The 25,599-nt window shown below is 48.8% G+C and overlaps 1 protein-coding gene across 6 annotated transcripts in view; it reads right to left on the bottom strand.

Moving 5' to 3' along the window:
* Nucleotides 1-19,047, bottom strand: part of LOC140108394 (integrin alpha-M-like) — a 70,281-nt gene extending 51,234 nt beyond the window's left edge. For all 6 annotated transcript variants that reach the window (XR_011851051.1, XR_011851050.1, XR_011851049.1 and 3 more), the window contains exons 1-5: nucleotides 18,914-19,047; nucleotides 1,423-1,525; nucleotides 1,237-1,340; nucleotides 1,084-1,154; nucleotides 277-391 (exon numbers count right to left, since the gene is read on the bottom strand). Coding sequence is in view for 1 of the 6 variants with exons in the window: in XM_072131707.1 (XP_071987808.1) it covers nucleotides 277-391; nucleotides 1,084-1,154; nucleotides 1,237-1,340; nucleotides 1,423-1,525; nucleotides 18,914-18,953 (433 nt within the window). In the remaining 5 variants the exon portion in view is untranslated. The remainder of the gene's footprint in view (nucleotides 1-276; nucleotides 392-1,083; nucleotides 1,155-1,236; nucleotides 1,341-1,422; nucleotides 1,526-18,913) is intronic.
* Between the last annotated feature and the right edge of the window lie 6,552 nt (nucleotides 19,048-25,599).

The following is a 25,599-nucleotide window of genomic DNA, read 5'->3' as shown; positions in this document are numbered from 1 at the left end:
TATCAATGCACTTAAAAGTATGCACTGTCACCAAGGTCTGAGAGATCTTAGATCTGAAATGTATACACCGCAGACAAATTAGTTATGACAACGTGATGTAAACAAGATGGAGAGAAGACAGAAGGAGGCAGGAAGTCTCAGGAAACAGCAGGGAATTAGTCACATATAAGCAAAGTTCCTGAATGTGTAGGGGCAGAGACAACGAGGAGAAGAGTCATGGAGCATACGTGGAGGCCACATCCAGTATATGGAGGGACAGAGCCCGAGGGAACGCACCTGGAAGTGAAGGGGGCATAGATGCCCGCACCTGAAGCTTGTCATCCAGCAGGTAACAGCGGCCGTTCACATACATGTTCTTCCCGCAGGTTCTCCGCAGGGTCGGTCCACAAACCTCACAACAAGAAGACACAAGGGGGAACATTTACTAAGGACCGGGCGCCAGTTTTCTGTAGGACGTTCTTTCTGGTGTAAACTGCTAGTACAGGAATATAAGAAGTATCTGGGCCACTAAAGGGGGTGTTCAGTGCTCACTTCCACCGTGCGCCACACTTATTATGTGAAGTCTGATAAAGGTGTCTCAAATGCCCCGTGTTAAGGGTGCACCAAAAAAAAAGACAGTGGTGCCCTCTGTAGGAGCAGTGTCAGGGTGCTAGAACTGCTCCTATAAAATAGTGATTGGACAGGGTGTCAGGGTGCTGGAACTGCTCCTATAACATAGTGATTTGACAGGGTGTCAGGGTGCTGGAACTGCTCCTATAACATAGTGATTGGACAGGGTGTCAGGGTGCTGGAACTACTCCTATAACATAGTGATTGGTCAGTATGTCAGGGTGCTGGAACTGCTTCTATAACATAGTGATTGGTCAGGGTGTCAGGGTGCTGGAACTGCTTCTATAACATAGTGATTGGACGGGGTGTGGGGGATGCTATATATAGGGGACAGCACTCCACCATCATTAGGGGATGTGGTATATAAGGAGTATAGGAGACAGTGCTTCATGATGTTAATATGACAAGCCATAGTGAGGTCCAGTTGGCCTTAGGACGTAGGACACAAAATGCTAGAACATTCACGTTTCCCACCAGCATCTGCAACGGCTTATCTTGCAAGATCAGGGACATCCCCAGCGAGATGTGATCATCATTTGAAGATCCTGCAGCAGAACATGTGGAGATATGAGGACCAGATCATAGATCATCCTAAAGCCAAATACTCCATAGTGATGATGGTCTTACCAGAGATGGGGATTGGTGAGCAGCTCCCAGTCCTTGGATCGCAGCTATATATTCGGCCAGTTTTATTTGTCACCTCTGGATAGCAGGGGGCGCTGATGATCACCCTGGAAAGAGATCCTTGACATGTTGTATGATGTCCTCTCCACCATGGCTGAGCATCACGTGTGGAGGAAGCAGCAATCTTACCAAGTTCCCAGCTGGACCACCTGATGTCCGAAGCTGCGATCAGCATTCGAGAAGATGATTGGCTCCTTGGTGTCCACAAAGATGGCGGCAGTAGGAGAAAGGACTAAAAGAGAAACATTCAGGGATGAAGATTAGTCCCTTGTAGTGCTCACACCTCGGGGATTTATATATCATATACTGTGGGACCAATCACCGTCCTCATGGTCTTCTCTAGAGAGGACATAGTACTGAAAACCAGGTATTTTGCTGATATTTCACAATAAAGAACAACAAAAAGTATTAAATCATTGTAAAAGGGGGTGGGGGGGGACCTCCAGCCTCTAGATGTACAAAGAAGAACATCTCCCTCAGGAAACAGATGGCAGAATGTGTGGGGAGGCTGCAGCTTTCCTGATGGTACTTTAGGTCATTGAGCTGAGGCAGAGCTGGCCTGAGGGCAGTGGGTGCCCCATCCTCTTTCTTACTGGTGGGGGCCCTGGGGCTCACAACCTGGGTGCCCTCCCTATAATCTTGGCCTTGGCTGAGGTATATACTGGATGACATTATTGACACTTATAGTGTGTGTGTTCTAGTTATATGTGTGGCCTCCACCAAGTACATGTTATTAGGTTTGACCACCGGGAGTTTTATATTGTGAATGAATGAAGGAAGTTATGTAACGGCCGCTGTAATATTTTGTGCTTTTGGGGTTTTGCTTTTATTTGCTTCCTGTCTTTTTGGACCTCTGGTGACTTCTCCATTGATTCTGCATAATCAGGCTCCTCGGTTAGATCCTGACGCCACGTTCTCTGAGCTCAGCAATATTATCGCAGTCTAGAGGCTCAGCAATGAGTAACAGGCAGAGGAGAAGTAACTACTGACACATCAGGATCACTCCATGGTCATGTTCCTGGGGGGTTTGTCAGGGCCTACCTTGGCACAACCAATGGATTCATGGAGGAAACAAAGAGTCCATCTGACTCTGGGGGTCCAGGGGGTATTGTGATTCTCCTCTAGCTCCACCTTCAAGGCCCGTCCAGTAGATGCATCGTGGGAGATGTCACTGACTGGATAGATAGGGTAGGGTAAATATCCGCTGTGTTTGTGAGCTAAACCACAATAAAAAGGAGACACCTAAAAAACGTGCAAGAACTAGGGAAACGGGGAAGGGAAAGCTGTCCCTTACTCTATGGCTTAGCTAGTCACTGCCTGCTAGTGGTGGCAGCTTCCCAGGACCAGCTCCAGACCCGACAAATTCTCTCTCTCTAAAACATTGCGGCAAGTAAAACTTGAAGTCCCAGCAAACAATGATCAACGGTATGCACACAAACACACAACAGAAATAACAGGTCAGAACCAGAGGAAGTCCTCAAGGGAATTACAATCACTTATAAACACAGACTAGGGGGAACAGACAGTAATGTGGTTAGTGACTACAAGAGAACAGACAGGAAAGTGATGAGTGACTACAAGAGAACAGACAGGAAAGTGGTGAGTGACTACAAGAAAACAGACAGGAAAGTGATAAGTGACTACAAGAGAAAAGACAGGAAAGTGGTGAGTGACTACAAGAGAACAGACAGGAAAGTGGTGAGTGACTACAAGAGAACAGACATGAAAGTGGTGAGTGACTACAAGAGAAAAGACAGGAAAGTGGTGAGTGACTACAAGAGAACAGAGAGGAAAGTGGTGAGTGACTACAAGAGAACAGACAGGAAAGTGGTGAGTGACTACAAGAGAACAGACAGGAAAGTGGTGAGTGACTACAAGAGAACAGACAGGAGAGTGGTGAGTGACTACAAGAGACCAGACGGGAAAGGGGTAAGAGACTACAAGAGAACAGACAGGAAAGGGGTAAGAGACTACAAGAGAACAGACTGGAAAGTGGTGAGTGACTACAAGAGAACAGACAAGAAAGTGGTAAGTGACTACAAGAGAACAGACAGGAAAGTGGTGAGTGACTACAAGAGAACAGACAGGAAAGTGGTGAGTGACTACAAGAGAACAGACAAGAAAGTGGTGAGTGACTACAAGAGAACAGACAGGAAAGTGGTGAGTGACTACAAGAGAACAGACAGGAAAGTGGTGAGTGACTACAAGAGAACAGACCGGAAAGTGGTGAGTGACTACAAGAGAACAGACAGGAAAGTGATGAGTGACTACAAGAGAATAGAGAGGAAAGTGGTGAGTGAATACAAGAGAACAGACAGGACAGTGGTGAGTGAATACAAGAGAACAGACAGGAAAGTGGTGAGTGACTACAAGAGAACAGACAGGAAAATGGTGAGAGACTACAAGAGAACAGACAGAAAAGTGGTGAGTGACTACAAGAGAACAGACAGGAAAGTGGTGAGTGACTACAAGAGAACAGACAGGAAAGTGGTGAGTGACTACAAGAGACCAGACAGAAAAGTGGTGAGTGACTGCAAGAGAACAAACAGGAAAGTGGTGAGTGACTGCAAGAGAACAAACAGGAAAGAGATGAGTGACTAAAGAGAACCGACAGGAAAGTGTTGAGAGACTACAAGAGAACAGACAGGAAAGTGGTGAGTGACTACAAGAGAACAGACAGGAAAGTGGTGAGTGACTACAAGAGAACAGACAGGAAAGTGGTGAGTGACTACAAGAGAACAGACAGGAAAGTGACGAGTGACTACAAGAGAACAGACAGGAAAGTGGTGAGTGACTACAAGAGAACAGACAAGAAAGTGGTGAGTGACTACAAGAGAACAGACAGGAAAGTGGTGAGTGACTACAAGAGAACAGACAGGAAAGTGGTGAGTGACTACAAGAGAACAGACCGGAAAGTGGTGAGTGACTACAAGAGAACAGACAGGAAAGTGATGAGTGACTACAAGAGAATAGAGAGGAAAGTGGTGAGTGAATACAAGAGAACAGACAGGACAGTGGTGAGTGAATACAAGAGAACAGACAGGAAAGTGGTGAGTGACTACAAGAGAACAGACAGGAAAATGGTGAGAGACTACAAGAGAACAGACAGAAAAGTGGTGAGTGACTACAAGAGAACAGACAGGAAAGTGGTGAGTGACTACAAGAGAACAGACAGGAAAGTGGTGAGTGACTACAAGAGACCAGACAGAAAAGTGGTGAGTGACTGCAAGAGAACAAACAGGAAAGTGGTGAGTGACTGCAAGAGAACAAACAGGAAAGAGATGAGTGACTAAAGAGAACCGACAGGAAAGTGTTGAGAGACTACAAGAGAACAGACAGGAAAGTGGTGAGTGACTACAAGAGAACAGACAGGAAAGTGGTGAGTGACTACAAGAGAACAGACAGGAAAGTGGTCAGTGACTACAAGAAAACAGACAGGAGAGTGGTGAGTGACTACAAGAGAACAGACAGGAAAGTGGTGAGTGACTACAAGAGAACAGACAGGAAAGTGATGAGTGACTACAAGAGACCAGACAGGAAAGTGTTGAGAGACTACAAGAGAACAGACAGGAAAGTGGTGAGTGACTACAAGAGAACAGACAGGAAAGTGGTGAGTGACTACAAGAGAACAGACAGGAAAGTGGTGGGTGACTACAAGAGAACAGACAGGAGAGTGGTGAGAGACTGCAAGAGAACAGATATGAAAGTGGTGAGAGACTACAAGAGAACAGACAGGAAAGTGGTCAGTGACTACAAGAGAACAGACAGAAGAGTGGTGAGTGACTACAAGAGAACAGACAGGAAAGTGGTTAGTGACTACAAGAGAACAGACAGGAAAGTGATGAGTTACTACAAGAGAACAGACAGGAAAGTGGTGAGTGACTACAAGAGAACAGACAGGAAAGTGACGAGTGACTACAAGAGAACAGACAGGAAAGTGATTAGTGACTACAAGAGACCAGACAGGAAAGTGGTGAGAGACTACAAGAGAGCAGACAGGAAAGTGGTGAGTGACTACAAGAGAACAGACAGGAAAGTGGTCAGTGACTACAAAGGAACAGACAGGAAAGTGGTGAATGACTACAAGAGAACAGATATGAAAGTGGTGAGAGGCTACAAAAGAACAGACAGGAAAGTGGTGAGTGTCTACAAGAGAACAGACAGGAAAGTGGTGAGTGACTACAAGAGAACAGACAGGAAAGTGGTGAGTGACTACAAGAGAACAGAGAGGAAATTGGTGAGTGACTACAAGAGAACAGACAGGAAAGTGGTGAGTGTCTACAAGAGAACAGACAGGAAAGTGGTGAGTGACTACAAGAGAACAGACAGGAAAGTGGTGAGTGACTACAAGAGAACAGACAGGAAAGTGGTGAGTGGCTACAAGAGAACAGACTGGAAAGTGGTGAGTGGCTACAAGAGAACAGACAGGAAAGTGGTGAGTGACTACAAGAGAACAGACAGGAAAGTGGTGAGTGACTACCGGAGAACAGACTGGAAAGTGGTGAGTGACTACAAGAGAACAGACAGGAAAGTGGTGAGTGACTAGAAGAGAACAGACAGGAAAGTGGTGAGTGACTACAAGAGAACAGACAGGAAAGTGGTGAGAGACTACAAGAGAACAGACAGGAAAGTGGTGAGTGACTACAAGAGAACAGACAGGAAAGTGGTGAGTGACTACTAGAGAACAGACAGGAAAGTGATGAGTGACTACAAGAGACCAGACAGGAAAGTGGTGAGAGACTAAAGAGAACAGACAGGAAAGTTGTGAGTGACTAGAAGAGAACAGACAGGAAAGTGGTGAGTGACTACAAGAGAAAGGACAGGAAAGTGGTCAGTGACTACAAAGGAACAAGCAGGACAGTGGTGAATGACTACAAGAGAACAGACAGGCAAGTGGTGAGTGACTACAAGAGAACAGATATGAAAATGGTGAGAGACTACAAGAGAACAGACAGGAGAGTGGTGAGTGACTGAAAGAGAACAGACAGGAAAGTGGTGAGTGACTACAAGAGAACAGACAGGAAAGTGGTGAGTGACTATAAGAGAACAGACAGGAAAGTGGTGAGTGGCTACAAGAGAACAGACTGGAAAGTGGTGAGTGACTACAAGAGAACAGACAGGAAAGTGGTGAGTGACTACCGGAGAACAGATTGGAAAGTGGTGAGTGACTACAAGAGAACAGACAGGAAAGTGGTGAGTGACTACAAGGGAACAGACAGGAAAGTGGTGAGTGACTACAAGAGAACAGACAGGAAAGTGATGAGTGACTACAAGAGACCAGACAGGAAAGTGGTGAGTGACTACAAGAGAACAGACAGGAAAGTGGTGAGTGACTACAAGAGAACAGACAGGAAAGTGGTGAGTGACTACAAGAGAACAGACAGGAAAGTGGTCAGTGACTACAAGGGAAGAGACAGGAAAGTGGTGAATGACTACAAGAGAACAGACAGGAAAGTGGTGGGTGACTACAAGAGAACAGACAGGAGAGTGGTGAGTGACTACAAGAAAAGAGAAAGGAAAGTGGTGAGTGACTACAAGAGAACAGACAGGAAAGTGGTGAGTGACTACAAGAGAACAGACAGGAAAGTGGTGAGTGACTACAAGAGAACAGACAAGAAAGTGGTGAGTGACTACAAGAGAACAGACAGGAAAGTGGTGAGTGACTACAAGAGAACAGACAGGAAAGTGGTGAGTGACTACAAGAGAACAGACCGGAAAGTGGTGAGTGACTACAAGAGAACAGACAGGAAAGTGATGAGTGACTACAAGAGAATAGAGAGGAAAGTGGTGAGTGAATACAAGAGAACAGACAGGACAGTGGTGAGTGAATACAAGAGAACAGACAGGAAAGTGGTGAGTGACTACAAGAGAACAGACAGGAAAATGGTGAGAGACTACAAGAGAACAGACAGAAAAGTGGTGAGTGACTACAAGAGAACAGACAGGAAAGTGGTGAGTGACTACAAGAGAACAGACAGGAAAGTGGTGAGTGACTACAAGAGACCAGACAGAAAAGTGGTGAGTGACTGCAAGAGAACAAACAGGAAAGTGGTGAGTGACTGCAAGAGAACAAACAGGAAAGAGATGAGTGACTAAAGAGAACCGACAGGAAAGTGTTGAGAGACTACAAGAGAACAGACAGGAAAGTGGTGAGTGACTACAAGAGAACAGACAGGAAAGTGGTGAGTGACTACAAGAGAACAGACAGGAAAGTGGTCAGTGACTACAAGAAAACAGACAGGAGAGTGGTGAGTGACTACAAGAGAACAGACAGGAAAGTGGTGAGTGACTACAAGAGAACAGACAGGAAAGTGATGAGTGACTACAAGAGACCAGACAGGAAAGTGTTGAGAGACTACAAGAGAACAGACAGGAAAGTGGTGAGTGACTACAAGAGAACAGACAGGAAAGTGGTGAGTGACTACAAGAGAACAGACAGTAAAGTGGTGGGTGACTACAAGAGAACAGACAGGAGAGTGGTGAGAGACTGCAAGAGAACAGATATGAAAGTGGTGAGAGACTACAAGAGAACAGACAGGAAAGTGGTCAGTGACTACAAGAGAACAGACAGAAGAGTGGTGAGTGACTGCAAGGGAACAGACAGGAAAGTGGTTAGTGACTACAAGAGAACAGACAGGAAAGTGATGAGTTACTACAAGAGAACAGACAGGAAAGTGGTGAGTGACTACAAGAGAACAGACAGGAAAGTGACGAGTGACTACAAGAGAACAGACAGGAAAGTGATTAGTGACTACAAGAGACCAGACAGGAAAGTGGTGAGAGACTACAAGAGAGCAGACAGGAAAGTGGTGAGTGACTACAAGAGAACAGACAGGAAAGTGGTCAGTGACTACAAAGGAACAGACAGGAAAGTGGTGAATGACTACAAGAGAACAGATATGAAAGTGGTGAGAGGCTACAAAAGAACAGACAGGAAAGTGGTGAGTGTCTACAAGAGAACAGACAGGAAAGTGGTGAGTGACTACAAGAGAACAGACAGGAAAGTGGGGAGTGACTACAAGAGAACAGAGAGGAAAGTGGTGAGTGACTACAAGAGAACAGACAGGAAAGTGGTGAGTGTCTACAAGAGAACAGACAGGAAAGTGGTGAGTGACTACAAGAGAACAGACAGGAAAGTGGTGAGTGACTACAAGAGAACAGACAGGAAAGTGGTGAGTGGCTACAAGAGAACAGACTGGAAAGTGGTGAGTGGCTACAAGAGAACAGACAGGAAAGTGGTGAGTGACTACAAGAGAACAGACAGGAAAGTGGTGAGTGACTACCGGAGAACAGACTGGAAAGTGGTGAGTGACTACAAGAGAACAGACAGGAAAGTGGTGAGTGACTAGAAGAGAACAGACAGGAAAGTGGTGAGTGACTACAAGAGAACAGACAGGAAAGTGGTGAGAGACTACAAGAGAACAGACAGGAAAGTGGTGAGTGACTACAAGAGAACAGACAGGAAAGTGGTGAGTGACTACTAGAGAACAGACAGGAAAGTGATGAGTGACTACAAGAGACCAGACAGGAAAGTGGTGAGAGACTAAAGAGAACAGACAGGAAAGTTGTGAGTGACTAGAAGAGAACAGACAGGAAAGTGGTGAGTGACTACAAGAGAAAGGACAGGAAAGTGGTCAGTGACTACAAAGGAACAAGCAGGACAGTGGTGAATGACTACAAGAGAACAGACAGGCAAGTGGTGAGTGACTACAAGAGAACAGATATGAAAATGGTGAGAGACTACAAGAGAACAGACAGGAGAGTGGTGAGTGACTGAAAGAGAACAGACAGGAAAGTGGTGAGTGACTACAAGAGAACAGACAGGAAAGTGGTGAGTGACTATAAGAGAACAGACAGGAAAGTGGTGAGTGGCTACAAGAGAACAGACTGGAAAGTGGTGAGTGACTACAAGAGAACAGACAGGAAAGTGGTGAGTGACTACCGGAGAACAGATTGGAAAGTGGTGAGTGACTACAAGAGAACAGACAGGAAAGTGGTGAGTGACTACAAGGGAACAGACAGGAAAGTGGTGAGTGACTACAAGAGAACAGACAGGAAAGTGATGAGTGACTACAAGAGACCAGACAGGAAAGTGGTGAGTGACTACAAGAGAACAGACAGGAAAGTGGTGAGTGACTACAAGAGAACAGACAGGAAAGTGGTGAGTGACTACAAGAGAACAGACAGGAAAGTGGTCAGTGACTACAAGGGAAGAGACAGGAAAGTGGTGAATGACTACAAGAGAACAGACAGGAAAGTGGTGGGTGACTACAAGAGAACAGACAGGAGAGTGGTGAGTGACTACAAGAAAAGAGAAAGGAAAGTGGTGAGTGACTACAAAAGAACAGACAGGAAAGTGGTGAGTGAATACAAGAGAACAGACAGGAGAGTGATGAGTGACTACAAGAGAACAGACAGGAAAGTGGTGAGTGACTACAAGAGAACAGCCAGGAAAGTGGTGAGTGACTACAAGAGAACAGACAGGAAAGTGGTGAGTGATTACAAGAGAACAGACTGGAAAGTGGTGAGTGACTACAAGAGAACAGACATGAAAGTGGTGAGTGAATACAAGAGAACAGACAGGAAAGTGGTCAGTGACTACAAGAGAACAGACAGGAGAGTCGTGGTTGACTACAAGAGAACAGACACGAAAGTGGTCAGTGACTACAAGAGAACAGACAGGAAAGTGATGAGTGATTGCAAGAGACCAGACAGGAAAGTGGTGAGAGACTATAAGAGAACAGACAGGAAAGTGATGAGTGACTACAAGAGAACAGAGAGGAAAATGGTGAGTGAATACAAGAGAACAGACAGGAAAGTGGTGAGTGAGTACAAGAGAACAGACCGGAAAGTGGTGAGTGACTACAAGAGAACAGACAGGAAAGTGGTGAGTGACTACAAGAGAACAGACAGGAAAGTGATGAGTGACTACAAGAGAATAGAGAGGAAAGTGGTGAGTGAATACAAGAGAACAGACAGGACAGTGGAGAGAGACTACAAGAGAACAGACAGGAAAGTGGTGAGTGACTACAAGAGAATAGAGAGGAAAGTGGTGAGTGAATACAAGAGAACAGACAGGACAGTGGAGAGAGACTACAGGAGAATAGAGAGGAAAGTGGTGTGAGACTACAAGAGAACAGACAAGAAAGTGGTGAGTGACTACAAGAGAACAGACAGGAAAGTAGTGAGAGACTACAAGAGAACAGAAAGTTAAGTGGTGAGTGACAACAAGAGAACAGACAGGAAATTGGTGAGTGACTGCAAGAGAACAAACAGGAAAGAGATGAGTGACTAAAGAGAACAGACAGGAAAGTGGTGAGTGACTACAAGAGAAGAGACAGGAAAGTGGTGAGTGTCTACAAGAGAACAGCCAGGAAAGTGGTGAGTGAGTACAAGAGACCAGATTGGAAAGTGGTGAGAGACTACAAGAGAACAGTCAGGAAAGTGGTGAGTGACTACAGGAGAACAGACAGGAGAGTAGTGAGTGACTACAAGAGAACAGATAGGAAAGTTGTGAGTGACTACAAGAAACAGACAGGAAAGTAATGAGTGACTACAAGAGACCAGACAGGAAAGTGGTGAGAGACTACAATAGAACAGACAGGAAAGTGGTGAGTGACTACAAGAGAACAGACAGGAAAGTGGTGAGAGACTACAAGAGAACAGACAGGAAAGTGGTGAGTGACTACAAGAGAACAGACAGGAAAGTGGTGAGTGACTACAAGAAAACAGACAGGAAAGTGATGAGTGACTACAAGAGAACAGACAGGAAAGTGATGAGTGACTACAAGAGACCAGACAGGAAAGTGGTGAGAGACTACAAAAGAACAGACAGGAAAGTGGTGAGTGACTACAAGAGAAGAGACAGGAAAGTGGCGAGTGACTACAAGAGAAGAGACAGGAAAGTGATGAGTGACTACAAGATAATAGAGAGGAAAGTGGTGAGTGACTACAAGAGAACAGACAGGAAAGTGGTGAGTGACTACAAGAGAACAGACAGGAAAGTGATGAGTGACTACAAGAGAACAGAGAGGAAAATGGTGAGTGAATACAAGAGAACAGACAGGAAAGTGGTGAGTGACTACAAGAGAACAGACCGGAAAGTGTTGAGTGACTACAAGAGAACAGACAGGAAAGTGGTGAGTGACTACAAGAGAACAGACAGGAAAGTGATGAGTGACTACAAGAGAATAGAGAGGAAAGTGGTGAGTTAATACAAGAGAACAGACAGGACAGTGGAGAGAGACTACAAGAGAACAGACAGGAAAGTGGTGAGTGACTACAAGAGAATAGAGAGGAAAGTGGTGAGTGAATACAAGAGAACAGACAGGACAGTGGAGAGAGACTACAAGAGAATAGAGAGGAAAGTGGTGTGAGACTACAAGAGAACAGACAGGAAAGTGGTGAGTGACTACAAGAGAACAGACAGGAAAGTAGTGAGAGACTACAAGAGAACAGACAGTTAAGTGGTGAGTGACAACAAGAGAACAGACAGGAAATTGGTGAGTGACTGCAAGAGAACAAACAGGAAAGAGATGAGTGACTAAAGAGAAGAGACAGGAAAGTGGTGAGTGACTACAAGAGAAGAGACAGGAAAGTGGTGAGTTACTACAAGAGAACAGCCAGGAAAGTGGTGAGTAAGTACAAGAGACCAGATAGGAAAGTGGTGAGAGACTACAAGAGAACAGTCAGGAAAGTGGTCAGTGACTACAGGAGAACAGACAGGAGAGTGGTGAGTGACTACAAGAGAACAGACAGGAAAGTGGTGAGTGACTACAAGAGAACAGACAGGAAAGTGGTGAGTGACTACAAGAAACAGACAGGAAAGTGATGAGTGACTACAAGAGACCAGACAGGAAAGTGGTGAGAGACTACAATAGAACAGACAGGAAAGTGGTCAGTGACTACAAGAGAAAAGACAGGAGAGTCGTGAGTGATTACAAGAGAACAGATAGGAAAGTGGCGAGTGACTACAAGAGAACAGACATGAAAGTGGCGAGTGACTACAAGAGAACAGACAGGAAAATGATGAGAGACTACAAGAGAACAGAAAGGAAAGTGGTGAGTGACTACAAGAGAACAGACAGAAAAGTGGTGAGTGACTACAAGAGAACAGACAGGAAATTGGTGATTGACTGCAAGAGAACAAACAGGAAAGAGATGAGTGACTAAAGAGAACAGACAGGAAAGTGGTGAGTGACTACAAGAGAAGAGACAGGAAAGTGGTGAGTGACTACAAGAGAACAGACAGGAAAGTGTTGAGTGACTACAAGAGACCAGACAGGAAAGTGGTGAGAGACTACAAGAGAACAGTCAGGAAAGTGGTCAGTGACTACATGAGAACAGACAGGAGAGTGGTGAGTGACTACAAGAGAACAGATAGGAAAGTTGTGAGTGACTACAAGAAACAGACAGGAAAGTGATGAGTGACTACAAGAGACCAGACAGGAAAGTGGTGAGAGACTACAAGAGAACAGACGGGAAAGTGGTGAGTGACTACAAGAGAACAGACAGGAAAGTGGTGAGTGACTACAAGAGAACAGATAGGAAAGTGGTGAGTGACTACAAGAGAACAGACAGGAAAGTGGGGAGTGACTACAAGAAAACAGACAGGAAAGTGGTGAGAGACTACAAGAGAACAGACAGGAAAGTGGTGAGAGACTACTAGAGAACAGACAGGAAAGTGGTGAGTGACTACAAGAGAACAGACAGGAAAGTGGTCAGTGACTACAAGAGAACAGACAGGAAAGTGGTGAGTGATTACAAGAGAACAGACAGGAAAGTGGTGAGTGACTACAAGAGAACAGACAGGAAAGTGGTGAGTGACTACAAGAGAACAGACATGAAAGTGGTGAGTGAATACAAGAGAACAGACAGGAAAGTGGTGAGTGACTACAAGAGAACAGACAGGAAAGTGGTGAGTGACTACAAGAGAACAGACAGGAAAGTGGTGAGAGACTACAAGAGAACAGACAGGAAAGTGGTGAGTGACTATAAGGGAACAGACAGGAAAGTGGTGAGAGATTACAAGAGAACAGACAGGAAAGTGGTGGGTGACTACAAGAGAACAGACAGGAGAGTGGTGAGTGACTACAAGAGAACAGACAGGAAAGTGGTAAGTGACTACAAGAGAACAGACAGGAAAGTGGTGAGTGAATACAAGAGAACAGACAGGAAAGTGGGGAGTGACTACAAGAGAACAGACAGGAAAGTGGTGAGTGACTACAAGAGACCAGACAGGAAAGTGGTGAGAGACTACAAGAGAACAGACAGGAAAGTGGTGAGTGACTACAAGAGAACAGACAGCAAAGTGGTTAGTTACTACAAGAGACCAGACAGGAAAGTGGTGAGAGACTACAAGAGAACAGACAGGAAAGTGGTGAGTGACTACAAGAGAACAGACAGGAAAGTGGTAAGTGACTACAAGAGAACAGACAGGAAAGTGGTGAGTGAATACAAGAGAACAGACAGGAAAGTGGTGAGTGACTTTAAGAGACCAGACAGGAAAGTGGTGAGAGACTACAAGAGAACAGAAAGGAAAGTGGTGAGTGACTACAAGAGAACAGATAGGAAAGTGGTGAGTGAATACAAGAGAACAGACAGGAAAGTGGTGAGTGACTACAAGAGACCAGACAGGAAAGTGGTGAGAGACTACAAGAGAACAGACAGGAAAGTGGTGAGTGACTACAAGAGAACAGACTGGAAAGTGATAAGTGACTACAAGAGAACAGACAGGAAAGTGGTAAGTGACTACAAGAGAACAGACAGGAAAGTGGTGAGTGACTACAAGAGAACAGACAGGAAAGTGGTGAGTGACTACAAGAGAACAGACAGGAAAGTGATGACTGACTACAAGAGAACAGACAGTAATGTGGTTAGTGACTACAAGATAACAGAAAGGAAAGTGGTGAGTGACTACAAGAGAATCGACAGTAATGTGGTTAGTGACTACAAGAGAACAGACAGGAAAGTGATGAGTGACTACAAGAGAACAGACAGGAAAGTGTTGAGAGACTACAAGAGAACAGAGAGGAAAGTGGTGAGTGACTACAAGAGAACAGACAGGAAAGTGGTGAGTGACTACAAGAGAACAGACAGGAAAGTGATGAGTGACTACAAGAGAACAGACAGGAAAATGATGAGTGACTACAAGAGAACAGACAGGAAAATGATGAGTGACTACAAGAGAACAGACAGGAAAGTGATAAGTGACTATAAGAGAACAGACAGGAGAGTGGTGAGAGACTACAAGAGAACAGAGAGGAAAGTGGTGAGTGACTACAAGAGAACAGACAGGAAAGTGATGAGTGACTATAAGAGAACAGACAGGAGAGTGGTGAGAGACTACAAGAGAACAGACAGGAAAATGATGAGTGACTACAAGAGAACAGACAGGAAAGTGGTGAGTGACTACAAGAGAACAGAGAGGAAAGTGGTGAGTGACTACAAGAGAACAGACAGGAAAGTGGTCAGTGACTACAAGAGAACAGACAGGAAAATGATGAGTGACTACAAGAGAACAGACAGGAAAATGATGAGTGACTACAAGAGAACAGACAGGAAAGTGATGAGAGACTACAAGAGAACAGACAGGAAAGTGATGGCTACAAGAGAACAGACAGGAAAGTGATGAGTGACTACAAGAGAACAGGCAGGACAGCACATTAGATCTGATAATGCTGACATGTTGCAGAGCTGGAGAATGTCAGTGTGTGTTATATGAATCTCATGGGTCTGTCTCATCTCTTTCTGTTCAGAAGGTAAATACAAGTGTATATAACCCTGTACCCTGAAAGTAAGGGGTTAAACTTGGTCTTTTTTTGTGTAAAATCACTAGGGGATGGAAATGTAAGAATTTTCCTTCATGGCAAAACCCTTTAACTTGTAATTGGTATCGCTTTAAATAGGCATCCATCAGGTGGATGTATAATAACAAGATTAACCCTTTAGTTTTTCCTTTCTGGGAGCCCCAAAATTCTATCTAGGAGCTGATAACTAAAGGAAGCATCTCTTAGCGCTACCCAAGGTGTAGCAGTGTTATATCGCTAGCTTTCTCGGAAGCTTCCGCATGAAGCGAGCAAACACTGCACTATGTAGCCCTCAGAACGCCAGAGCGAGCCTACAGCGGTCCGGGTATTCATGAGGGGGTGGGAGTGGCGTTCTGGGGGAGAAGCGGAGGAGAGGGGAGCACCTTACCCCCTCATGAATACATCGGACCGCTGTAAGCTCGCTCTGGAGGGGGTTGCGCCGCCGCCTTCCATTGCTTATAGTAGAGGTGAATGCTTCACCACTGCACCCATTAGGTTTCCCCCTCCCCCATCCTTTAAGATGCTGCAGCTGGGGGCCAAAAAGTATATCCATGGGTTTGGGGCAGCCTGCTGGCCCTCCCCTTGACTGCCTCAGTGCCTACTACACCATGCCCCTGGGTAAGTGTGACCTGTCTTATGATGTGATCATTAGTGCCGGATGGTACCTCCGGTTGATCAGTTTCCGACAGTAATACTTAGGTCCACTGCCCTACATAATTTGTCCTACTTTTTGGACACATGATCTTTTCATTTACATTTCCTTTGGGCACCATTGGTGAGGTAGTAGTAGGATAGGGGGGCCAAGGGTTCTCTGTGTCTGTCCCACATCCATCTGGGACACTGCCTATTCCCCTCATATTTTCTACTTTCGGGAATCCCTCTTGAAAGTGGTGTTTGTATTATGTATGTATCATGTTGAATAAAGTGAATTATATTTTATACATTTAAAGTTCCTCCGTTTTTTGGTGTTAGTTGGATTGGATATTTGGAGAGCGGCATTGTTTGCATATGGGGCTTTTTTGGTGTTCCATTAGTAGTTTAGCCTTATCCTAAACTTCCCATATAAGTAGAGATCCTACGATTACTGGGGGTTGCGCCGCCGCCTTCCACTGCTTATAGTAGAGGTGAATGCTTCACCACTGCACCCATTAGGTTTCCCCCTCCCCCATCCTTTAAGATGCTGCAGCTGGGGGCCAAAAAGTATATCCATGGGTTTGGGGCAGCCAGTCGCCCTGACTTTACCTCTCTGAAGGGTTTCATATTTTATTCGGGCCACACCCTTTTCCAGATGAGTTCCCTGAACAGGGTTTTAAGCTAATAAAAGTATCGGATCCAGATTGGGGAATTGTAAATTATATATTAGATGGGGCATCAATATCATATTTGTTAAGTCCTACCAATCATTGTGGTAGTTTGCACCAAGGTCCTATCGCTATAATGGGTATTATATTCAAAGAAATCTGCCACCTTGGCTGAAACCTAAGTCCCGAGGGATTTAAAGTTTTGGTCGCCCTGTGAAGGGGTGTGAGACATAAGGACCTTCCTGCATGTGTAGAGCCAGCCGGATATTCCTATACAGGTGTATTGGATACTTTGGAGAACTCTTTTAGGGACAAACCTGTTCTGCACGGATTAACTGAGGCAGAAGACTCTTAAGAGTGTTGGCCGGCTTCTTGCCTCCATTTTGTTTCACCACCAGATACACAACTTGTGTTTGTTTTTCTTCATAGAAGATTTTATTATAAAAAATATAATGAAAGTTTTGTCTTCATATTCCTACAATGTTTAGTGAATACATTGTGTGACGTAGGAGTGAGGATGGGAGGCCACACAATCCACCATTGTCAGAGGAGATATAAAACTTCTGCATAAACGAGAAGTAGAATGGAGATTCTTATAAGAGCGGGGGAAGAGCAGGGGACCCTGTCACCCCTCAGACTGCTCTTCCTCTTTGTATCGAGACAGTGAAGAGTTTTCATGGTCCTGTTCCTCTTTGTGCACAGAATTGGGTTATTATTGGGGACAGTAGGGAAAGTGGAGGCCCAGGAGCAGGACATGATGCTGGAGGTGGACAGTGGCTTCACCCATGAGGGAGGACAGCAGCAAAGTCTCCACGTCATGATGAGATGGGGCACAGGGCTCGGAGGAGACCCAGGAGCAGGACATGATGCTGGAGGTGGACAGTGGCTTCACCCATGAGGGAGAACAGCAGCAAAGTCTCCACATCATGATGAGATGGGGCACAGGGCTCGGAGGAGACCCAGGAGCAGGACATGATGCTGGAGGTGGACAGTGGCTTCACCCATGAGGGAGGACAGCAGCAAAGTCTCCATGTCATGATGAGATGGGGCACAGGGCTCGGAGGAGACCCAGGAGCAGGACATGATGCTGGAGGTGGACAGTGGCTTCACCCATGAGGGAGGACAGCAGCAAAGTCTCCACGTCATGATGAGATGGGGCACAGGGCTCAGAGGAGACCCAGGAGCAGGACATGATGCTGGAGGTGGACAGTGGTTTCACCCATGAGGGAGGACAGCAGCAAAGTCTCCACATCATGATGAGATGGGGCACAGGGCTCGGAGGAGACCCAGGAGCAGGACATGATGCTGGAGGTGGACAGTGGCTTCACCCATGAGGAAGGACAGCAGCAAAGTCTCCCCGTCATGATGAGATGGGGCACAGGGCTCGGAGGAGACCCAGGAGCAGGACATGATGCTGAAGGTGGACAGTGGCTTCACCCATGAGGGAGGACAGCAGCAAAGTCTCCCCGTCATGATGAGATGGGACACAGGGCTCGGAGGGGACCCAGGAGCAGGACATGATGCTGGAGGTGGACAGTGGCTTCACCCATGAGGAAGGACAGCAGCAAAGTCTCCCCGTCATGATGAGATGGGGCACAGGGCTCGGAGGAGACCCAGGAGCAGGACATGATGCTGAAGGTGGACAGTGGCTTCACCCATGAGGGAGGACAGCAGCAAAGTCTCCACATCATGATGAGATGGGGCACAGGGCTCGGAGGAGACCCAGGAGCAGGACATGATGCTGGAGGTGGACAGTGGCTTCACCCATGAGGAAGGACAGCAGCAAAGTCTCCCCGTCATGATGAGATGGGGCACAGGGCTCGGAGGAGACCCAGGAGCAGGACATGATGCTGGAGGTGGACAGTGGCTTCACCCATGAGGGAGGACAGCAGCAAAGTCTCCACGTCATGATGAGTTGGGGCACAGGGCTCGGAGGAGGCCCAGGAGCAGGACATGATGCTGGAGATGGACAGTGGCTTCACCCATGAGGGAGGGCAGCAGCAAAGTCTCCACATCATGATGAGATGGGGCACAGGGCTCGGAGGAGGCACAGCGCTCTCCAACTGCTCCCGGGTCATAAATGTGCAAAATCCCTTTAACGGTGAAAGAGAAGAAATCCTAAGGACATAGGAAAACCGGGGAGATGGTGATGGGGACATTCTGAAAACATAACTAGGGCACCCAATCCTACTGCAGGAGATGTGTGGGTCTCATAAGGTGCACCGAGGAGCTCAGGAGGTGTATTCCTGAAGATAGGGGTAAGTGGTGGAGGTCGTAAAAGTTTATGCGCAGCTGAGGTGAAGACTTGGGTCAAAGAAAATTGTGATATTAAGGGGATTGAGTCTTGGTGGAAAATCCTATAGCATAGGTGCAGCTCAGGAGAAGGTCCTTGTGCTCTCCATGTGTAGAGGAGTCTGGAAGGAAACCCTAAAGGTGCAGCATAAGAGAGGTCCTATGGACACTAGTGAGGCAGGGGCACTTCATACAGTATAGTATGGGTCGGCCACTTACCCTGGCAGAGCAGGAGCGTGTGGAGCAGGGAGTCCTTCATGACTGGTCTTCAGTGCTCTCAGATCGGGGGCAGGAGAGTCTCACGTCTTGTGGAGCTTCAGTCAGAGAATGTGTGAAAGTTCTGCAGAATTGAGAGTCTTTGTGTAGACAGAAAGTCTCTGCCTCCCGGGTGTCAGCAGCCTCCAGACTACAAGGCAGGGCCACCCCATCACAGCCCATGGTGCATGAAGCCGGAGGTCCACCACGGCCAGGAGAGGGCAACAAACTACCCGAAATGTATGCTCCTAGTGTTCTGTGAGGCATCAGATGAAGGCAAATGGATTGTCCTTTTTATTGCAGATTCAGGAAGAAATAGATTCAAACTACGATTCAAGTCATTGGGGCAGATTTACTTACCCGGTCCGTTCGCGATCCAGCGGCGCGTTCTCTGCGCTGGATTCGGGTCCGGCCGGGATTCATCAAAGCAGTTCCTCCGACGTCCACCAGGTGGCGCTGCTGCGCTGAAGTCCGCTGGAATGCCTCGAAATACACCGGCCTACCCAGGATGAAGGTGAGTGTAAATTTCGCAACACAATTTTTTTTTTAAATGTGGCGGTTTTTCCGAATACGTCGGGTTTTCGTTCGGCCACGCCCCCCCCATTTCCGTCACGCGCATGCCGGCGCCGATGCGCCACAATCCGATCGGTTGCGCCAAAAACCCGGGGCAATTCAGGTACAATTGGCGCAAATCGGAAATATTCGGGCAACACATCGGGAAAACCCGAATCGGGCCCTTAGTAAATGACCCCCCTTGGGTCCACTAAGGGTCCACCGGCCGCAATTTCATCGGGTTTCCCGAATATTTCCTTTTTGGGGCAAATTGCCCCGGGTTTTTGGCACACGCGATCGGATTGTGGCGCATCGGCATCTAACACATCGGGGGCTGGTGTAATGTTAGTCCCCACCTCTCACACATCGGGGGCTGGTGTAATGTGAGTCCCCGCCTCTCACACATCGGGGGCGGGTGTAATGTGAGTCCCTGCCTCTCACACATCAGGGGCTGGTGTAATGTGATTCCCCGCCTCTCACACATCAGGGGCTGGTGTAATGTGAGTCCCCGCCTCTCACACATCAGGGGGCTGGTGTAATGTGAGTCCCCGCCTCTCACACATTGGGGCTGGTGTAATGTGAGCCCCCGCCTCTCACACATTGGGGGCTGATGTAATGTGAGTCCCTGCCTCTCACACATCGGGGGCTGGTGTAATGTGAGTCCCCGCCTCTCACACATCAGGGGGCTGGTGTAATGTGAGTCCCCGCCTCTCACACATCAGGGGGCTGGTGTAATGTGAGTCCCTGCCTCTCACACATCGGGGGCTGGTGTAATGTGAGTCCCCGCCTCTCACACATCCGGGGCTGGTGTAATGTGAGTCCCCGCCTCTCACACATCGGGGGCTGGTGTAATGTGAGTCCCCTCCTCTCACACATCAGGGGCTGGTGTAATGTGAGTCCCGCCTCTCACACATCGGGGGCTGGTGTAATGTGAGTCCCCACCTCTCACACATCGGGGGCTGGTGTAATGTGAGCCCCCGCCTCTCACACATCGGGGACTGGTGTAATGTGAGTCCCCGCCTCTCACACATCCGGGGCTGGTGTAATGTGAGTCCCCGCCTCTCACACATCGGGGGCTGGTGTAATGTGAGTCCCCGCCTCTCACACATTGGGGGCTGATGTAATGTGAGTCCCTGCCTCTCACACATCGGGGGCTGGTGTAATGTTAGTCCTCTCCTCTCACACATCAGAAGCTGGTGTAATGTGAGTCCCAGCCTCTCACACATCGGGGGCTGGTGTAATGTGAGCCCCCGCCTCTCACACATCGGGGGCTGGTGTAATGTGAGTCCCCGCCTCTCACACATTGGGGGCTGATGTAATGTGAGTCCCTGCCTCTCACACATCCGGGGGCTGGTGTAATGTGAGTCCCCGCCTCTCACACATCAGGGGGCTGGTGTAATGTGAGTCCCCGCCTCTCACACATCAGGGGGCTGGTGTAATGTGAGTCCCTGCCTCTCACACATCGGGGGCTGGTGTAATGTGAGTCCCCACCTCTCACACATCGGGGGCTGGTGTAATGTTAGTCCTCTCCTCTCACACATCGGGGGCTGGTGTAATGTGAGTCCCAGCCTCACACACATTGGGGGCTGGTGTAATGTGAGTCCCCGCCTCTCACACATCAGGGGCTGGTGTAATGTGAGTCCCCGCCTCTCACACATCCGGGGCTGGTGTAATGTGAGTCCCAGCCTCACACACATTGGGGGCTGGTGTAATGTGAGTCCCCACCTCTCACACATCGGGGGCTGGTGTAATGTGAGTCCCGCCTCTCACACATCGGGGGCTGGTGTAATGTTAGTCCCCGCCTCTCACACATCAGGGGGCTGGTGTAATGTGAGTCCCGCCTCTCACACATCGGGGGCTGGTGTAATGTTAGTCCCCGCCTCTCACACATCAGGGGGCTGGTGTAATGTGAGTCCCCGCCTCTCACACATCGGGGGCTGGTGTAATGTGAGTCCCCGCCTCTCACACATTGGGGGCTGATGTAATGTGAGTCCCTGCCTCTCACACATCAGGGGCTGGTGTAATGTGAGTCCCCACCTCTCACACATCAGGGGGCTGGTGTAATGTGAGTCCTCACCTCTCATACATCGGGGGCTGGTGTACTGTGAGTCCTCACCTCTCATACATCAGGGGCTGGTGTAATGTTAGTCCCCGCCTCTCACACATCAGGGGGCTGGTGTAATGTGAGTCCTCACCTCTCACACATCAGGGGCTGGTGTACTGTGAGTCCTCACCTCTCATACATCGGGGGCTGGTGTAATGTGAGTCCCCGCCTCTCACACATCGGGGGCTGGTGTAATGTGAGTACCCGCCTCTCACACATCAGGGGCTGGTGTAATGTGAGCCCCTGCCTCTCACACATCAGAAGCTGGTGTAATGTGAGTCCCGCCTCTCACACATCGGGGGCTGGTGTAATGTGAGTCCCTCCTCTCACACATCGGGTGCTGGTGTAATGTGAGCCGCCGCCTCTCACACATCGGGGGCAGGTGTAATGTGAGTCCCCGCCTCTAGCACATCGGGGGCTGGTGCAATGTGAGTCCCCGCCTCTCACACATCGGGGGCTGGTGTACTGTGAGTCCCCGCCTCTCACACATTGGGGCTGGTGTAATGTGAGTCCCCACCTCTCACACATCGGGGGCTGGTGCAATGTGAGTCCCCGCCTCTCACACATCGGGGGCTGGTGTAATGTGAGTCCCCACCTCTCACACATCGGGGGCTGGTGAAATGTGAGTCCCCGCCTCTTACACATCGGGGGCTGGTGTGATGTGAGCCCCCGCCTCTCACACATTTAGGTCTGGTGTAATGTGAGTCCCCACCTCTCACACATCGGGGGCTGGTGTAATGTGAGCCCCCGCCTCTCACACATCGGGGGCGGGTGTAATGCGAGTCCCCGCCTCTCACACATCAGGGGCTGGTGTAATGTGTGTCCCTGCCTCTCACACATCAGGGGCTGGTGTAATGTGAGTCCCCGCCTCTCACACATCGGGGGCTGGTGTAATGTGAGTCCTCTCTTCTCACACATCGGGGGCTGGTGTAATGTGAGTCCCCGCCTCTCACACATCCGGGGCTGGTGTAATGTGAGTCCCCGCCTCTCACACATCAGGGGACTGGTGTAATGTGAGTCCCCGCCTCTCACACATCCGGGGCTGGTGTAATGTGAGTCCCCGCCTCTCACACATCGGGGGCTGGTGTAATGTGAGTCCCCGCCTCTCACACATTGGGGGCTGGTGGAATGCGAGTCTCCGCCTCTCACACATCGGGGGCTGGTGTAATGCGAGTCTCCGCCTCGCACATATCGGGGGCTGGTGTAATGTGAGTCCCCGCCTCTCACACATCAAGGGCTGGTGTAATGTGAGTCCCCGCCTCTCACACATATGGGGCTGGTATAATGTGAGTCCCCACCTCTCACACACCAGGGGGCTGGTGTAATGTGAGTCCCCGCCTCTCACACATCGGGGGCTGGTGTAATGTGAGTCCCCGCCTCTCACACATCAGGGGCTGGTGTAATGTGAGTCCCCGCCTCTCACACATAAGGGGCTGGTATAATGTGAGTCCCCACCTCTCACACATCAGGGGGCTGGTGTAATGTGAGTCCCCGCCTCTCACACATCGGAGGCTGGTGTAATGTGAGTCTCCGCCTCTCACACATTTGGGTCTGGTGTAATGTGAGACCCCGCCTCTCACACATTTGGGTCTGGTGTAATGTGAGTCCCTGCTTCTCACACATTTGGGTCTGGTGAAATGTGAGTCCCCCCCTCTAACACATCAGGGGCTGGTGTAATGTGAGTCCCCGCCTCTCACACAACGGGGGCTGGATTAATGTGAGTCCCCGCCTCTCACACATCAGGGGGCTGGTGTAATGTGAGTCCCCTCCTTTCACACATCGGGGGCTGGTGTAATGTGAGTCCCCGCCTCTCACACATCGGGGGCTGGTGTAATGTGAGTCCCCGCCTCTCACACATCGGGGGCTGGTGTAATGTGAGTCCCAGCCTCACACACATTGGGGGCTGGTGTAATGTGAGTCCCCGCCTCTCACACATCAGGGGCTGGTGTAATGTGAGTCCCCGCCTCTCACACATTGGGGCTGGTGTAATGTGAGTCTCCACCTCTCACACATCGGGGGCGGGTGTAATGTGAGTCTCCACCTCTCACACATTTGGGTCTGGTGTAATGTGAGTCCCCACCTCTCACACATCAGGGGCTGGTGTAACGTGAGTCCCCACCTCTCACACATCGGGGGCTGGTGTAATGTGATTCCCCGCCTCTCACACATCGGGGGCGGGTGTAATGTGATTCCCCGCCTCTCACACATCGGGGGCTGGTGTACTGTGAGTCCCCGCCTCTCACACATCGGGGGCTGGTGTAATGTGAGTCCCCTCCTCTCACACATCAGGGGCTGGTGTAATGTGAGTCCCAGCCTCACACACATTGGGGGCTGGTGTAATGTGAGTCCCCGCCTCTCACACATCAGGGGCTGGTGTAATGTGAGTCCCCGCCTCTCACACATTGGGGCTGGTGTAATGTGAGTCTCCACCTCTCACACATCGGGGGCTGGTGTAATGTGAGTCTCCACCTCTCACACATTTGGGTCTGGTGTAATGTGAGTCCCCACCTCTCACACATCAGGGGCTGGTGTAACGTGAGTCCCCACCTCTCACACATTGGGGGCTGGTGTAATGTGATTCCCCGCCTCTCACACATCGGGGTCTGGTGTATTCTGAGTCCCCGCATCTCACACATCGGGGGTTCGTGTAATGTGAGTCCCCACCTCTCACACATCGGGGGTTCGTGTAATGTGAGTCCCCACCTCTCATACATCGGGGTTGGTGTAATGTGAGTCCCCGCCTCTCACACATCGGGGGTTGGTGTAATGTGAGTCTTCGAATCTTCGATCATCCTATCTAACAACCCACTCCAGGAAGGAACTAAAAACCTCCAAATACCCACACGAAATTGAGCAGCCCATGGGCAGGCAAGTATCATAGTAGTACAAGCTGTCCACACAGCACCCAAAAGGTGTTATCAGTCTGGATCCACCAGCAACAGACAGAAAGAAGATTCAATGGGGGTTACTAAGGGCCCGAATCGCGTTTTACCGGCGGGTTACGCAAATTTTTACGTTTTGCTCTGATTTTCCCTGTATTGCCCTGGGATTTTGGAGCACACGATCGGATTGTGGCCCATCAGCGCCGGCATGCATGCGACGGAAATCGGGGGGCTTGGCCGAACGAAAACCCAATGGATTCGGAGAAACTGCCGTATTTAAAAAAAAAGTGTTGCGGGACACGCGCTTACCTTCACCAAGTATAGGATCGTGAACTCCGGCGGACCTCGGTGGACTTCAGCGCAGCAGCGACACCTGGTGGACGTCGGAGGAACTGCCTTAGTGAATCGCCGGAAGACCCGAATCCACCGCAGAGAACGAGCCGCTGGATCGCGAATGGACCAGGTAAGTAAATCTGCCCCAATATCTGACTTTGCCATAAGTGCACAAGGACCAGCAGAGGAGAAAAACTGCACAGTCAAAGGAAAAGTAAGAAACGGGCACCTCCTTCACAGAGATACCATCATTCAAGGACTTACCCTTTGGGAAGTGACAAATGGCGAATTAGCCAACAACCCGAACCCAGTTCCGTCTTAGACACAACGCACAAAGGTTTTCAAATGGAGGGAATAAAAAAGGGGTCCTCAATTTCGTTCCTTATTTTCTTCCGAAGCACCAACGGGTGCTCTGCAGCAGACCTCAGGTTAGCAGCAAATGAAACCTCCGAGAAAAACCCACCCGAACGAAAAACTGAACTTGCCTCTGCGTAAGGATAGTGATCGAGTCATGGCTCCATCTCTTAAACGCTCACTGGTGTCCTTCTGTTCCGAGACAGGACCCTTGCCGGCACATCTAGAAGCGGGTAGAGGGCACCTACCGGCAGTGTGCGCTTCTCCGCAGATGGAGCACTCATGTCTTGACTTGCGCAAGCCAAAGAACCTGCAATGGCCCTTCTGGAAGAGACATTGGGCCACCATCAGGCACAGCCACATAATAACCCCAACCCACTTCAGAATTCAGCGCCAGCCGACAATGAAATCAATGTTATAGCCTC

Source organism: Engystomops pustulosus, unplaced genomic scaffold (assembly GCF_040894005.1).
Source record: "Engystomops pustulosus unplaced genomic scaffold, aEngPut4.maternal MAT_SCAFFOLD_124, whole genome shotgun sequence".
NCBI classification, from domain to species: domain Eukaryota; kingdom Metazoa; phylum Chordata; class Amphibia; order Anura; family Leptodactylidae; genus Engystomops; species Engystomops pustulosus.
This window is presented reverse-complemented; position numbering and strand designations above follow the sequence as displayed.